Raw genomic sequence first — 18,148 nt, 5'->3', positions numbered from 1 at the left:
TTGCGGTTCATAAGTGTACAATGTTAGCTATATAAATAAATATATATAGAAAAATAAATTGAAAAAACCAACGTTGCAGATTCAAACTTTAATATCACAAAGTCGATAATTCCGCCGCAGACTTGATTACAATTAGATTTGCCGATGTAATAAACGGTTTCAATTTTAAAGTTTTCAACGAGTAACGGCCTTATGCAAGCCTTTCGAAAGGTTTGAAAATAAACGAATTTTCCGTATTGCTACGGAAATCGAGGAGCGACCGGAGATCAATAACCTTGCACTGATGGCGTTTTCTAGATGCGAGACCTTTTTATTTATGCTTTCCACTGAGCTAAATATAGAGGGACATGTTTAATAAATTTCTCATTTATCCCGCAGTAGATAGCGCTAGTTCATTCGGAGACTGGAAGCCGCTGCTTTAAGAGATTGTCTGTCCCAGCTCATTACAGTCATTAGTGCACGACAGTTTAAGTTCAGCTCGCTTCCTAAATTGTTTGTTAGCTTCAGGTAAGTTTGTATGGGGATTTTTTTATAAAAATCTATTAAAAACACGTGTTTTTTCACATACAATTTTCATGCACAAGGCTTTTCATAAAAAATTACCTTAACGTGTACAAAACAGCAGATTATTACTATAATACTTTACAATGTATAATAACGTATGGAAAAGCCGTGAAAACTTTCAAGTGCAGTGTAACGTGAATCAACAATTTTCATGATCATGAAACAGGTGAGGTTGTGTGGGCGCGCGCCGCCCGCCCGCCGATTTCTACAGTAGAAGACAGGCAACGACGCCGCTCGCACGAATCGCACCGCCGCAAAAGGTACATAATTAAAATGCTCACGCTTCGTAACATTCGCACTAATAAACGCTTTAAACGTATGTAAATGTTTTTTATTAGACGTCACCCATGACTAACTTCATGTAGTATTCCGCCACAACAATAGATCGCTATTACTTCATGCTACTGAAATAGTCCGTCTCGTTTATACTGCGGCGGTCTGGAACAAAAATACCTTAGTGTCATGTTTAGGGAAATTCATACGTACTATTCACATACTCTAAAGAAAAACAATATAAATTGTTTTAATAAAAAATACTGGTTCATATAATTCAACGTCAATGAAGCACGAAATTAGGGTTTATTGTCAACATTAACCGCAGGGTGACATCATTTCTAATTAGTTAATCTAATCGTATTAGTTAGATGTGTTTTAAAAATAAAAGAAAACTATTTCAGTTCATCACAGTTTGAATTACGCGGAGTTTTAACCTTGATGACGCCGTTAGCGACCTTGTCAGACAAATCTACTTATAACCATCGGTCTGTGACATGCCATCGGCAAAATTTTCATATTTCCGATAACTTCATTTTGCTGGAAATTAAAGTTGGTTACTGTTTAATTTTAATGTTGTGAATACGTATAATTTTTAGTAACTTTTGGTGTATAAATACGAACCACTTTTATAGTATCTGATCTTGAATTTTATCTTAAAGAAAACAGAACTGAAAATTGTTTGCGTTTGTGTTTGAGCCAAAAATTTTCTCGAATGAATATATCGCGGATACAATTCAAAATAACACGGATACTCAACTATTTTTGCTACTCCCACGCTTTTTTCGTATTTATTATCCTCGTATATCTTTCATACCAAATACAATCTACTTCACTAGCATTTTTGTTCTAATAATATAATTATATTTTCATAACTTTTCAAAAGAACTACATTGAATAAGTAAAGTTACATCACCCCATAGAAAGAAAAGTTATATATATATTACCACTATAGGAAGCTATAGTTATATATTTCTGTACGTATTTAAATACGATACAAAAACAAACAGTTCAGAAAAACAAAAACAAAAATTTGGCACTCTGACTGCAGGACCAAATAAATTTGTTTTCACCTTTACTTAGCTTTTTAATTAATATGATTTTACGTATATCGTCCATTTTCATATGCATTTGAAAAATATACTTTAAATAAATCTAGAACTCGATTCGTGTCTTAATCACAGGTTATTAGAGGATTTAATATTTCAAATATATTTCGTACATTCGCTTCGTAACATCAAAATAACCTAATAAGCATTAACAAACTATGTTCTTATGAAACGTACATGGAATGATTCACTTAATTAATTGTGTATGTAAATGCCTTCCGGATTTATTTTACAGTTAAGTCCCGAGCCATACGAGTTTTCACTTAAATTCTGGAGTAGGAGACTGTTTATAACTGAGATTATATGAGATTAAATAATATTAAGGGCAGTTTCAAAATTAAATACTTGTGATGCATTATATACTTAGATACAGGTTTTATATACCAAATCAGCTTAAAAAAATCAAATTTTTGACCTAATTTAATTATTCCTATAGACGCCAACCCTCCATGTTAATAATGTCCCTTTTTAGGATAGGGGAGATTTCGATACTCGCCTGCTGCTTAGCCACTCTGTCACAAATCTGATTGCGTGCCTGATATGATGTAGCCTGTACCCACAAAAAAACTCCTATAATGAGTATTAGATATAACTTTAAAAGATACAGAAATGCTGTTGAGGTCTCTTTTTAGAGGATACTGTTAAATAGCAACATTTACGTAGTGCAGTAACTAAATACTCGTTAAAATAATTTTTTCTCGTTTATGTTATATTTCTCATAAATACTCCGCTTTTTGCTTTTGCGTGATTAGTACTATAGCGTAGCTGTGCTCGTGTTGTTATTAGCGTAATGTTCCCTACAAACTCACTAACTAATCAATTGTAATGAGGCACTAAAACGCATTATTATATTTGTGTAACGCATCGCTATCAGTCGTTTACTACAATGAGTTTCATAGAGTGTATATTAGGATTAATCGGTCTATAGGTAACCAGCGTCAGTTGAATATACCTTTGAATTGAAATTAAAAATTGCTTCCTGCAGAATAAATATTGACTAAGGCCCTAATCAACATTCCGTAGAATATCACAAAGTGCAATACAGGGGCTATTTTATTTAACTTATCTAACTAGATAATCATATACTTTTATAGAGACAAAAATGTTGTATATATCGAAACATTACCCAACTCTTTTGAGCTGACAGCAAACCATCAAATAACGAACTGATATCAAAACAAACATAAAATAATTTCACCAAATCCACATTTATATCAAAGTCATAAATTTAATATATCTCACCTCGGAAAATATTGTAGTTGTATCATTTATTTCCAGGATTTTCAATAACATGCTTAGCCTTTTAGATAACTTATTTGTACACCTCCCAACATGATACGAGAAATATATTATGGCCGTCGCGTTAGCTGGCAGGTATAATAAAATCGCAATAAGACGACTTTTGGCCGTAACCCGGCGCGTGAATCTTTCGTTAATGTAATATTGTTATACACAAGAAATGTAGACTTCAATTACATATGGTTGTGTTCTAATTAATGTTGAGCTGCTCGAGAAAAATGAGAGCAGTTTTGGCCTAGTGGCTTCAGAGTGCGACTCTCATCCCTGAGGTAGGTTCGATCCCGGCTGTGCCTAAATGGACTTTCTATTTCGACGACGTATTTAACATTTGTCCGACTGATGAAAAACACCGTGAGCACACATCATGTCTTAGATCCAAAAAGTCGACGGCGTGTGTCAGGCACTGGAGGCTGATCACTTAATTGCCGATTAGATGATGAAACAGGTTCAGAAATCTTAATCCCAGACCAAAAGAGGTTGTAGCGTTTTTTCTAATGAAAACTAAATTAAACATTTTGTTTAATTAAAATATAATTTGTTTGTCACAAATCATGTAAGTTACAATGGAATACTGTTATTATTAAAAATATAGTGACGTCAAAAACTAGACTACTATAATTAAAAAATAATTACGCTTTTATTTCTATATAAATCATCGAACTGACAGCTATAATCATACTCTTTGTTCTTAAAGGGACGATTTATTTTCGGAATGACCGTCTGGTTTGAGGCTTTTCGCTTTAATTTTTGTTTTTGAAAATAGAAATTCCAATTACAATGAATTAGATAAAATTTTGTTACAAAATACAATTAAGCAATTTTAAATAATCGCAGATAACATTTTAAGAAATGCACACAGTCAACTATTCACATATAATAATTAATATGACATTTGCATGCCTATTATGAAATGGCTGATTGTGTGGATTTGTATAATTAATCTATGTAATTTTACCACTATATTAGCAAATAAACGATTTCATTTCCTTATACATATTTTAGAGTCACAGAAGTGATTCCTTTCTCAGGACTAATATTACAGGTTAAAAGGCGTTGCTCAAATGAAAAATATATAATCTTCTAAATTCAAATCTGTACAAATCTGAAATACAAAAATATATCAATCTATTCATATTTCCAGCGCAACGAACGACTTCAAAATGTCCACAGGACCGAAGATAGTCCACAAACAGTTCAACTCACCCATGGGGTTGTACTCGAAGCAGAACATCCAGGAGACTCTGAACAAGCACCTGCATAACCTTGACAATGGAACTGTTGGGTACGCCACATTTTCTTACAATTTTCTGTTTAACTATATTTATTGACACAGGACATTTTACATACATGGTTAATTAATAACATACCTATGTAGTTATCATCTCTCGTTAAGTTTGACTTGGCTCGACTTAACTGTTTGTTTTTTCAATTAGGAAGGACACTCGCTATCGATTTTAATTATTATTACATGTTTATAGAGTAAAGGATATTTTTTGACACTATTTACCTAATAGAACAATTGCTTCCGCTGTTAAATTGAGCAATGAGTAAGGAAGTAATTGCAAAAACAAAGATGTTATTAATACTGTTTGAATTGAATTCAGTTTGAATTTAATTATTACATATTTAGACCAATAACGTTCTTATATTTTCTTAGCTTTGAACAACATTCTAAAATATATTTTTTTTAATCATGTATATCTTATTTCACAACAATTCATAATTTCAGTCTTTATTTTTTTGAAACCACATACACTTCTCTTATGGTTCAAGGCTTTCCTTTCTCCAATAAACAGGAGAATATAATTGGTAAAGAAATTGTAACTTTCTTCGACACCTTGGTGACCAGAAAAACTAGATGTAACCATTGTTTTTACGACTATAAAGTCCTTTATAATAACAAAATGTCGCAAAGGCATTATAAGAATTTCATAGGCATACCCTTATCGCGTCACGAAATCTCCCGGGATTACAAGTTAAGGAAAGTGACATTACATATGTTATTGATAGAGTTCGATATTAGTATCGTTCATTGAACAATCCATCAACAAGATATACGTTGCCAATACGGATGAATCACAGCCGAAGCACACGTTCACGCGCCGATATAATACTTGAAATTGTGATGAGAGCAGCACTTATGCAAGTGATAGTAGCTTTATACAGCTGTATATATATAGAGTATACTAATACATTTTATGGGTTTAAAGTCTTGGCCGGCTAAATTCGTTCCACACATTTTTAAGGTAGTTTTTGTACCACCACAATGTAAAACCAGTTGCCCTCTGAAGTATTTCGGAAATAGCGGAAGCTGGCCAGCAATTCAAGTTTTCGTTCAGGATTTATTAGTAAGACAAATTTTAACATTTTATATATTATTGTTTGTCATTTTTTTTAAAGGGAAGGGAATATTTAGGTAAATACAATTTAAATAGACGCACACCATAACTTCTAGAAGGGTTTGGTATTTCGGCGTTGATTGATCATTGTCGTTAAAGCATTTCTGGTGTTTTTATAGCAATGATTTTTTTGCCTGTAATCGAAATTAGAATCGTGCATACACATTCACCATTCTTTTAATAATATATAAAAAGAACCTTATATAATTTTAAAATACCGACAAGTCAATCATGACATATATTACATTTTCGAATGAAACAGTTTGATTCCTATACGAAACACCTACCAAATACTGACCTTTCGCAGTTATTTAGCAGAACGCCAATCTTGCCCCCATTCCATTTTATATTAAAGTATACTAAAATAAATCGTTCGGTCTCTAACGAGATTCATTGAGGTTACATACTGGATAAATGTTTTAGAAAATTTAAATTCCTATCGCGTATCGCAGTAATGCGGCACGTAAATAATAATTGTATTTTTTTCTTTTATAAACTTCTCATTGTGACGTGATTAACTAGGCCGCTCTAAGTGATTTAAGGGAGTTTTATTCGAAATTTTGTTAGAATTAATTGAATACTGTTTATTAATTTAATCTTTTGATACTTCAACTGTTTTTATGTTTATGTCATCTACATTGGGTAAATCTACTTTGCCGTATGAAGCTCTATAGCAGGCAGGAAAGTGCCATATTACCAGCTAAAAAAATTTTTCGCCGGGAATCGAATCTAAAAGCCCGTTGCTAAACGCCATCATTTCACCTATTACAGAAGCGGTACCAGTGAATGATGAAAGTACATAAATGTATTATTGTCGTTAAAGACAATGATTATACATGAAAAAAAACTTTTTAAAAGACCGGCAACACACTAGCCATAATCCTGGCGTTGTAGGTGTCCGCCCATGCACTTCACTGTAAGTGTTAATTCAGCAAGCCAGGAAGTTTAAATTAAAAACATATATATCTAAACCCAATTCAAATATCACTAGGAATTGAAAAATTATTTTAGTTTTATGTTATTAATTCGTATACCTATTTTATAAATCTTATTGCTACTCGTCATTAACCAAGTGCTTTACGTAAGTATATAATTATTTGATCTATGCATGCAAGCAATTAAGATGTTTATCTATAAACTTCTTTATATGAATACATGGAAGAAAAAGTATGAGACGCGGAATTCGTTCGATGCGAAGTGAACAGTCGCGTCGGGACAAGCGCACAGCTCGTGCGCATTATTCACAGTTTATTTTCGGTATTATATTGTCCTTATTTATACAGTGATAATTGTTTGTTGTAAATATTTTCGCGTCACCCAATTTGGCATAAAATCTGTAGCCTTTATATAATTTATAACGTAATTGGGTGAAGTCAACAGGATGGCTTTGGTCATCGAATGCGATGAGTAAGTTTATTTTAATCATCCCTCATTTTTAATTAAAATCCATTTAAGCTTTACACTTTTGTGACAGATTCATGGGTGCTGTTTAATATACAATTAAGACTTCATTACTGATAATGCTAACTTTTACTATTATTATTATTTCCATATTCTAGCCACAGCACACACGCATTACATAATTGAGAGACGAATCATTTGTGTGATTATGTGTGTCTGTTTTTGTTTGTAATAATTGATATGTTTATGAATAAAAAGTGAATTTAATTAAGTAAAAAGCATTGATACTTCATAAATATTTATTAACAAGGAGTAATTTTTTCTGTCTACGTTTCAATTAAAGATATTTTTACCATTAGTATAGCTGTTTAATACACTTTCACAGCCTCACACATATTATCATATATTCATACAAATCTTACTCAAGGAGTATAGTATGGTGAAGGACCCTAAGTCGAATTAGTTCGGAAGCACTACAGCGGGCAGCTGGTTCCACATAGTGTTGCTGCATACAAGTGTGTTGAGCGTTTTTACGCACACACAACATTTTATTAAAGCTCCAGCTGTGTAATGAAGTGTTCAAATTTTTGTGTAAAGACTGTCGAATCAACGCGTTAATCAAGCCTTCAAATTTTATCACGTATTACATATGTCAAGTTCAAATGAAATGTCTTTAACAATATGATGTATACATATATTACGTTCATTAGTAACATAATCAAATATATAGTATTTATAATTCATGGTTAGATTTGTTCTACATTTTATGATTATTATAATTGCATCCAGTACTGTAAAGTTAGAGGAAAAAATGTTTTCTAAGTCTTAAGTTTTATTGTCATTTTACGATAGAAACAAGAAAAGCTAATTGAGTTTTGTTATCTCTCTACTATACAACTTAAGATTTTACGTTACTTTTAAGAAGTTTTAATACTTAGTAATGTTTTGACACACAATCAGGATACGCTGTTTATGGCTTAATGTAAGCAGCATCATCACCCGTCATTGACACTTCATGCTACCTTATAAGGTTATCGAGGTAAACGGGAGATAAAGTTGCAATTCATATAAAAAGTTTCGTAACAAGTGATTGGCGTGTATTAAGTGCGTCTAAGGTATATTCGTGATTGCAAAGATATTTCACAATTTTATGTATGTTACCATGCTCTTTGAGCGATGAGGTTTTGGAGACACTTGATATATAATAATTGTTAAAAAGCTGACGAATCGTAAAGAGTTATTAAAATAACAAAATCGTCTTATTTATCTAGTACTTCGTCGAAAGTATCGCGTTTACACACTCGTCCTACCCAATTCCCTGCTCACTACGGCTGAATAAAAAATCAATCAAAATCAAAATTCGTTTATTCAGTTTAGATGCGTCTTATGTATAAAACGTTTACAGAATTCGCGAAAGCAAAACTACGCCAACCAGAATGTAAATGTGGTATTACAAACTGCCTTGATCCTTGCGTTTTCGGCGCTTAGGCAGTTAGTTTTAGCGAGAATATTTGTGAGTACATATTATTATTATATAATTTATATTATGGGCCCGATACAAACAACTTTGTTTTGTCTTACGACAAGAAATAAACCATTCGTTTAATATTTTTTTGTGTCACACGAACACTCCCTCTCTAAGAATAGTGTAGTGATTATTCGACAATTTATAAACACGGTCATTTTGGCGCCAAAAATAGCCATGTGTCATTATTGTCATCAAGAGCTATTGTTTTAGTCACGAACGTTGACAAACAATAATCATATCAGCAATGTATTATAGAGGTGAAATCAGTTTTAAAATAAATATTTTTCTCAAGACACGCTGATCTGCAACTTCGTCCAGTAACATCTTCTTAATACGTTATAAAAGACATCTCTGAGGCTCATAATATCACAAAGAAATAGTTAAAACTTTAGATACATATAATATAACCAGCTATTTCCATTAGAATAGTTATAAATTTAAATCATCTGCTTTTTAATACTTAATTTCAATCTTTTAATTGTTTCGTAGTTTTGTAAATCCATTATTGTTAATTTTTGTTTGTTTGTTTGTTAATGTTTATCTATAGGTGGATATTTGTAATTAGTACTGATTTTATTTTATTAAAATCATAATTTACCTTCTGTTAAAATACTGTAAATTTTCCTACAATGCAAAAAATAAATAATCGGTCCATTCGCTAACAATTAAGATACGTCTTATTTTCACTTTCATTGTTTCGTTTCTATCAAAAGAATCCAATCACTTTTAAATTCCATTAAACGAAACAAGTCCATACAAACATTTGTTTAATTTCACCGATGACTACAAAAGGTTCAGAAGCTACGCAGATTGACACAATTGAAAGTGAACTCACGAACGCTTTGTCACAAGTTCTTGCGCCATTTTCTCACGACGAGTTTCCTATATCACTTAAATAAAGTTACCGTTTTTGTGATTGACTTTCCGAGCAACGATGAAAATTGATTCATTGAGTAAACCGAGAAAGTTCACGGAGTTTTGCGGTAATTGAATTTCCAAGCTTATTACTTTTAATTGAGCATTCAAACGTAGTTTGTTATTTTAAAAATGTCAATGGGAGATTTAGGATTGCACTATAGCATAAGAATCAACAGTACTTGAGATACTAATATCAGCGTTCTTCTGGAAATGCTGGGATATGAATAAATTGAATAAATTGAGCAATCGGAAATCTTTTTTGCACTAAATATTTTTAAGGGGTATTACGTGATATATGAGTCCGATTTAGGCGTTCCCTAGGCTACATACGTACCTAAAAAGTATTTTAAACTCCAAAAGCATGCCTTTCTATTTGAGTGGACCTCACGTTCTGGCCTGCACCAGTTTCTTGTATAATTTCGCTACTTTACCATTCCTTATACCCGCTAGATTATACCTTAACTAGATTTATTTTAAATATATATATTCATTTATAATTTATCACCATTTTGCTAAGGTATACATCGTACTTAAAATATATTGAATGATTTTATTTTATTTAGGATTTTTATCGAGTATTCTATGAAGAAAATTCTGTAATTATAAAATAAAAGAACCACAATTTGTTACAGAATCGACTTCAACAATCCATCCACAGACAAACCAGGGAACCTTGCCAACTCAGCAGTTCTTCGAATGCTGGAAGAAGAAGAAAGAAGCAGGAAAGGATACCCAAGTGAGTAACTCATTTACATGTTTTTTTTTCTTGAACAATGTAAAATGTTTACGCCTATTAACGCTTTTACCTAACAATGCCTTACCAGAGTTAGACCCAACTCAAGTCCAGGCGATTTTGGAGAACTTGGAACATACGAAACGCCGATTTGACGACTTTTGGCCCCCAGGAACTAAGACACCAGCACGTACCTGGAATGGACAAATCAACTCCACTTCCTATCTTTACCCACAGTTATTGAAGGCTGCCAAAGGTATCCTTGGCCATAGAATCCATTTATTCGACAGACCATTATTAAAATAATTTATTTCCGTCACACTAAATTGAATTTCGTTATTTAACAGGCATTAGCTGTGCATCAATAAACAAAATCAATAACAATATTTGAATAGAATATCAATAGATATGAAGCCCGACATTGAAAATTAATTCTATTGGGATTAACTCCAAATGCTAATTAATAAATTCGCGCTTTGATGATGTGTGGTCCGATATTTTCATTTTAGGTAAAATATCACATCTCATCTTATGTAAGCAAATAATAAATATTTAAATAAGAAACCAAAAGAGACATATACAAAAATAAAACTTTAATGTTGCGGACAATAAATATTCAGTACTTATTAAACGAGCTGAAATAGTTAACGTTATAGATAGACTAAATCTAACGAAGACAAAAAACTCTAACTTATTATTATTACTAATTACATAAATATTAAAAAAAATCTCTATAATTAAAAGGCGTTAGGAAATATATATCACAAGAATCGGTATAGAAATTAAGTAAAGATAATAAAATTCTAAATTATCAAAACAATTGTTATAGGATATCGATGACACATTCGTTTTTTTCCATTGAAATCGTCTAAATATAAACAAATACCCTTGCTTATTGATTAATTATAGATATAAATACGTCTTATTTGTCACACCTCCTACAGTCCGATGACGAAAGCGACTGGTCATTAGCGGATAAATTAACAAAAAGATCTCACAAAAGATCAGTTTTTAAACAGCAACGAACGAACAACGACCGAAATGCCTGAAACAATATTTTTTGGTAACGTACTTATTTTACTATAATTGCTAATTTTGTTAATAATTTAAATCTCAATTTACTATTGTATAAGCTTGGTTCTGCATTCTTTCGCCGCTGTCCTGTAGATGTTTAGTTTGCAAGCAATACACTTTTATGAAAATGAAAGAATTCCGATTAATTGTATATTAATACAATTTAACTCAAGGAAAATAAACCATACTAAGAGTGTTCAATATAGAAAAATTACAGAGTGAAAATTGAGAATATAACGAATAAGTTTCTTCATTTTATTTTGGTTCTTGACCGTGATCGCACGATCCTTTATAAAAAAGTTTTTGACGCAACGCGTACCTATTTCTGGTGAGCCGGTGTAATCGCGAGTTCATGAATCAACATCTAATAATACACGATGCAGTGCTGTATGACTCCACTTCGCTATCACCTAGATACCTAAAATGTTTTCTGTATCTGTAGACGTAGAGATTGTCGTACAGTTATTCGATTCAGGCACACTACTTGGTAAACATTTTGCATTATATTATTACGTAATAAATTAATAAACCCTGATTATTAAAAATCGTGCACATAAATGCGTATGTTAAAAGCGAATTACAAATCCAAGACGAGCGATGTTTTATAAATTTCTTAATTATTAAAGTCATTGAAACACCTGTACTTTCTAGAAGCACGCGTGGGAACTCATGCCTTTGTATTACTTGCATTCTCAAAATAACTAACAATTAATTACAGATTAGCGACGACAAAATGTTCGATCCATCAATGTTATGTTCGATGATTCACCGTTGATTGCATGCCAATGATTCGGGGGAGACAGTGTGACTATTGGGAAAATTTATTTAAATTCTCGTTAGAACTAATGAAGTAAATTATTTGAACTACTATACTAAAATAACAAATAGACGCCGATGGTTGAAATACCAATGAAAGTACTCAATTCAATTTCATACAAATTAAATGTAAATATAGATATGTTTGCGCTTTCGATCTTTCACAGTCTAATCGCTTTTATATACATATAAACAATCAGTCTATTTAACACTATCAGAAAGCTCAAAAATATCTTTTAATTTTACGTAAGATTCTTAGTCCGAAATTTGATTTACCCATGTCACATAATAGATAATTACGAAAATAATAGCACAATTTCATACGAGCAACTATCCGATAGCAAGCCGATATCACAGCAATAGTTAATTGAAGATTATAGCACCGATGGCAGTTATATATCACTTTAATTAATCTCTTAAGCTTCGGCAAAAATCTCGTATACAAATAGCCCATAGAATGATTATCCATAATAACTTAATGCTCTAAATAATGAATCATTAATGTATATTTATAGCTACCTGATAATTCGAATAATATGCAAATTACATTAAAGAAGAAATAACAATACAGAATAAAAAATTAAGAAACAAAATAGTCCTTAGCTTTATTTCAAGGTTGTAGTTCTGAAAGTTATGGGATACAACCAGCATTAGAAATCGTAGTTCGTTTTGCATGCTGCCTTTAAAATTGTATTAAAATGTTTCGTCTTTTGACGTAAACTTGGAGTGCAAACAGTTATATCCTATCAATAAACAGAAATGTCTAAGATGTGGTCTATGGATATCTTAAAATCTGAAAATATAATAGTCGTTGAGCACCTACACACCTGGCAAGCGATCCAAGTGGTTGAATAGTCCTCGCCAGATTGTGGTAGAAAGCACTAGTGGACTTCTCTAGTATTAGTGAGTTTCACACTTTGTACATTTTTTCATTATCATTTAATTTAACGAAGGTTTTTTTCTTAAAGTTTAATAATTGTAATAAAGCTTTCTTAAAATTTACGTAGATTTAAAAATTTATAAAACGTGAGAGATACACTACTAATTATATACAGTATACATAGTATGTTATACACAGTTCCTGGGTCATCGGGGTGTTTACCCACTGCTTAAATTCTAGTGTAAATAATATAATGAGTGAAATTATGAACTGTTTATTGCTATGTTATGAATCCAATTTAAAAGTCAAAGAGAGAGAAGGCTCTCGGGGTGTAACTCCAACGATTTAGGGAATCGCCGAGCTTTAGCACAGACATTGGGAATCAACACGCTTATAAAACTAAGAAAGCCTGAGTGAGCAAAATGTAAAGCCTTGGCTCGTACATTTTTTGTCTGATATACTAAATACAATTTAAATTCAATATATTAATTATTTTTTACTCAATCAATTGAGTAAACTGAAAACAATTAGATCACCATGTGAAAGTGAATGATTTTGTTTTGTCTCATTATTCACTGGATTTGAACAAACTTAATTACATTTACATTTCTTGAAATTTTTTTTAAAACCCACATTTGCATTTCATAGTTTAATATTTTTTTCTAAAACCATGATTTCAGCATACGCGAGTGTAGGTTAATGTATTCACCGCATGGATCTGACTTAGTGAAGGGGATTGTTAAATAGCACTTGATTTTCTATATTAAATACGTGTTATTATCTGTCAAAAGTTTAGTAGATTTTTTTAACTTCAGATATACGTTCGTATCGTATTTTAATGTTTCTTTTAATAATGATTAATTCTTATGAGAGAGCTTTTTATCTGGAAACCGGCCAACAACGTGATGGTCAGGCTTATTTAAAGCGGAATGTGTCATAATAATTGTCTCAAAGTGTTGAATATAGGACCACGCGCTATGATCGTCTGATTAGATAGAACGTGTCTTTGAAGATATTTTTGTAAAGGTGTAATATAATAAGCATAGTGCCAAATCTGAATGTGTATAAATATACGATTTTTGTCGAGTAATGATATCAACATTTTTGTGTTGATGATGAGAGATGCGGAGTCTATGCTGTCTGTCTTATAGTGGTGGATTACTTATATTATGATACCTAAAAATATGAATATAACTAAGTTATTAGGTACTAATCAAGGTCGCTTTGGTGTCGCGTATTTTGCTAAATATTGTTAAAAGTATTGGAACTAAATTAAAAAAATACACTTCAAATAAATATCACTGTAGTAGTAGTCAAAAATACCCATACTCTACGAATATGCATGGTCAATGAGATGAAAGGATATAGAGATGTTGATCCCTACCACTACGGGCAAATGTATTAAATAAATATTAATATGCCCTCTTTGGGATTTTTGTAGGATGAAAAGAGTTTCTATTCTAAATAACACTTCTGTTCTCTTCCAGGCCAAAAGAAAGTAGTGTGGCCACCAACGCCTGAAACCAACGGGTATCATAATCCACAAGAGGTAACATTATATAAATAATATGTACATATGTAACATGCACACGCTTGATAGAGGAAGTCATGAAGCATGTTATAAAACATTTATTATTACGCTGTACATATATACATACTTTAGCTTAATTGAAACATTATACACGCCTTTAAAATTATCATGTCTCCTGTAACTGTATCTGGAATGATACCAGTACAGGAGTAATATAAAAGTTTATCTATCACCGTTAACAACACATTAATATAAGACTACAACATTTTTACACTACACATGAAACATTTTTATTTTCCGCTATGTAAGATATAACAGCCCGAATGCTTGGACATAACATATATAAGCTGATAAGTTAAGGCAAAATCTGAATATTCGGGTTCAAGCTTAGGTGAAAGATAGAAGAATCATATTTTTATCTTCAGCAGCAGAGCCCAGGGTACAACAACGCGCAACATTCGCCGTCGCACCCTCAATACTCCCCTCAACCACAGTCCCAACCTACTCAGCCTCAATACCAACAAACCTACTCCCCCCAACAGAACCAAACACCTAATCAAAACCAAGGCCACTGTGAAGGCCGACGCCAGGAAGTCACAGGTCTGAGTAAACTACTCCCAGTTGGGCCCGGTGTAACAGCGGCCCCGGTTTCTCCTCCTTTCCGCCAGGCTCCTACAGGCCCATTATCCCCCTCTGCACAGCCCTACCGTCAGCAGCAAAGCCGTTGGGCACCCGTACCAGCTCCTATCTCACCCCAGGTAGTGTCAGATGCACGTGGAATGGTTTTATATTCATGCTGTGTATCTCCCATATACCACACTATATCTATTAATAACGTATATGCAGAATGAATACAATATGTCAACACGTTACTTACACATTATAATGCTTTGTATTTTTCTAATAAAATTGTAACATCTGTGTAAAGCTGTTCTTATAATAATATTTATAACAAGTTACATTCACATATACTACATGTAGTACCGTAATTTATGTGTTCAGTGTTAAAAACCCTTGTCAACTGGAATATGTTAATATATATAACGAGGACGAATTACTAATACATACTTAACATGTTGTCGGATTGGTAAAAACCATTTTTTTACAGCCCCAGTCGCAGTACTCCCCACAACCACAGTACTCCCCTCAGCCACATTACACAGAGCCACAGTATCAGCCTCCTCAAAAACACTTTGAGCCGCCACCAACAACTATCACTCTTCGTCCGCAACAACCAGTTCATCAGTCGCCATCGCCTGTCTTTCCTAGTCAACCTGCCGCAGCGTCTTTCCAAGGTACGATATCTTTTAATTCATAAATATGTAAGGTTTGCGTTTTAATGTAATCTGAAAATCTACCTATACAATTCCGCATACCTGAATGTGGCCATGAAAATTCTAAAAATACTTAAGATTCGAGTAAAAATATCGCTTGGCGCCATCCGCAATCAAAATTATAGAAAAACAATTTCTTTCAGCTCCCACCGCTTTATATTCAGTGCTAGTAGTGACATTAAACAATATTGAGATGATAAAATCTAGACACTGGCGCCCGCAGAGTGCATTGTTGGAGTTATTGTTTTTGGTATTACGCGTCTTTGTGTTTCAGACACTAGGTTATTACATCTAAAAGCTTTCTTAATGTACTGAGGAGTATTAGTAAAAGTGTTTTGGAGTTTAGTATTTATTCAATTACGTAAGAAAACTATTTTCATTACATTCCTGGACGGTGTTAAATGGAGATGATTTTGTTTGAACAATAATTTTTATTCTAACTCAGTTTCTATTTCCGACGGATCAATGTTTCGCACGCAGGCACAGAAGGCAGCTCATTTAATTTGGTTTAACAGTTGACACTCACTATTATAAGTAAATAAATAGTTAAGTAAAAAGTTAAATTAGAATATAAAAAAAGATGCAGAAACATATGAGGCACAATTTCCAGAGACAACTGGACTTACGATATTGACTTTAAGATAGGGTTTAGCCATGATTCAATATTCTACAATTCTCTATTAAAATATAGATATCTGTATTTATCATTTATAAAATAATTAAAAGGAGGCATCAACATGAGAGGTGACATGAAATGGCCACCACAGTCCGTGAAAGAAGCTGTAGCTGCAGAAAACTTGGCAAGACGGGAGTTGGCCAAAGGCCCGGCCTGCAGACCACGCAAGGTATGTTTTTAAACTTGGAATCCATTTCATACAAAAGCATGTTGTTTACCTCCACTAGCATTAATTAATTTCAAGCAAGTATCGTATTTGAAATTTGACAATATTTTAATATCAATCTGCAGAAAGATTTTTGAACCAAGTATTTTATTTGAGATTCGAACCCATTCGATCTCCCCCCTCCCAACATTATCTTCATTTGACTAACAAACAACGCTGTTTTTTCTCATCCCCGCATGTCTGATTGTTGCCTTACATGTTATCTGTTTTAGCTTCGTCAATATTCCCTTGCCGAGTTGCTTGCGTTGAACGAGGTCTGAGCGACCACATTCGGTACATTCAGGACTTTATATTTATTAGTAAGTGAAACTGTGGGTAGCGAAGATCATATTAATTGTAGGCGGAGTAGTTCACCTAATGTACCCACATAATTCACACAAACCATGTAAACTTAGCTAAAAATCATCGTGCTTCAACTAGATGGTGAAATTTAATGAGTGGTATAACATCACTTATCGCTAAGAATAACCTTCCGGGTATTTATACTTCCACCCACTAAACAACAAAAAGCTAATCTTTTGTACGTAGTTAGTGTCTCAGTATGAACGGAGAGGAATTAGTCCTGGTCTTAGGCGTGATCTTCGAGATCAAGCACGAAAAACTTTTTATGTAAATTTATTTATTTTTTCAGGTTAAGAGAGATTATACACCGTTCTTCTCGCAGCACGCACTCAATCACAGCTATACTAGCTACAGAGTCCCACCCGGCACGCAGCACTATGAGGAACACTCAGGACGATCATCCTATTAATATTAAGACTCCATAACTGTCAAAGCATAAATAATGCATTCGATTGGTTTTATACCAAATCATGTCATTTCTATTTGTTTTAAATTCATTAAATCTAAAGTACTTGTGTTGGCTTTACAGTATAAAGTCCTCGAGCAAGTACCGAATATTATAGGCATATTTTATTTAATCGTTTAGTATAAGATTTAATTCATATAATTCATGTCACATGTTTACGAATTAATTGTGTCAATGTGCGGGCTAAAAGAGAATGTTTTCGATACTGCTTAGTAATGCTTTTTTGTAAAGATTTTAACAATTCCATATTTTTTTAAACAGCTAAATGAAACCAAATATGTAATTGGCTAAGCTAGTCACATTAGAATCTTTTGTATATAAAATGTTACTATTTTGTATTTCATTGTTACTTAATATAATGAAATAAAAATTAAAAAATCCAATTGTTGTTATTGTATTCCCTATAATTAAAAAAAAGTAATCAATGGCTCTACATTCATTTTAGGCCTGGGCCTCAGATTTCTGAAGATACATGATAATTTTAAGCAAGCCAGTTTCACACACAAAACAAACCCCAAAAAAAATACATTAGTGCAGTCGGGCATCGAACCTAGAACCCCAGGAATGAGAATAGGTCGC

General features: G+C 32.8%; 1 protein-coding gene across 8 annotated transcripts; it reads left to right on the top strand.

The window, feature by feature from the left end:
- Nucleotides 1–380: 380 nt before the first annotated feature.
- LOC110994515 (extensin) lies at nt 381–17,952 on the top strand. Of its 8 annotated transcripts, XM_022261207.2 has the most exons (11): nt 381–507; nt 731–824; nt 4,387–4,527; nt 10,124–10,227; nt 10,316–10,480; nt 14,482–14,543; nt 14,951–15,283; nt 15,634–15,820; nt 16,586–16,704; nt 16,974–17,060; nt 17,393–17,952. In XM_022261207.2, exons 3-10 carry the CDS (start codon nt 4,406–4,408, stop codon nt 17,019–17,021), a joined length of 1,140 nt encoding a protein of 379 aa, XP_022116899.2. In that variant the 5' UTR covers nt 381–507; nt 731–824; nt 4,387–4,405; the 3' UTR covers nt 17,022–17,060; nt 17,393–17,952. The 8 variants fall into 8 exon arrangements, with proteins under 8 accessions (XP_022116899.2, XP_022116890.2, XP_022116943.2 ...); XM_022261198.2 differs by lacking the exon at nt 16,974–17,060 and having other exon boundaries at nt 382–507; nt 14,954–15,283; XM_022261190.2 differs by lacking the exon at nt 16,974–17,060 and having other exon boundaries at nt 383–507.
- The last annotated feature ends 196 nt before the right edge of the window (nt 17,953–18,148 follow it).

Source organism: Pieris rapae, chromosome 7 (genome assembly GCF_905147795.1).
Source record: "Pieris rapae chromosome 7, ilPieRapa1.1, whole genome shotgun sequence".
Taxonomy (NCBI): domain Eukaryota; kingdom Metazoa; phylum Arthropoda; class Insecta; order Lepidoptera; family Pieridae; genus Pieris; species Pieris rapae.
Note: the sequence above shows the minus strand (reverse complement) of the source record. Positions and strands in the feature narration are given on the sequence as shown.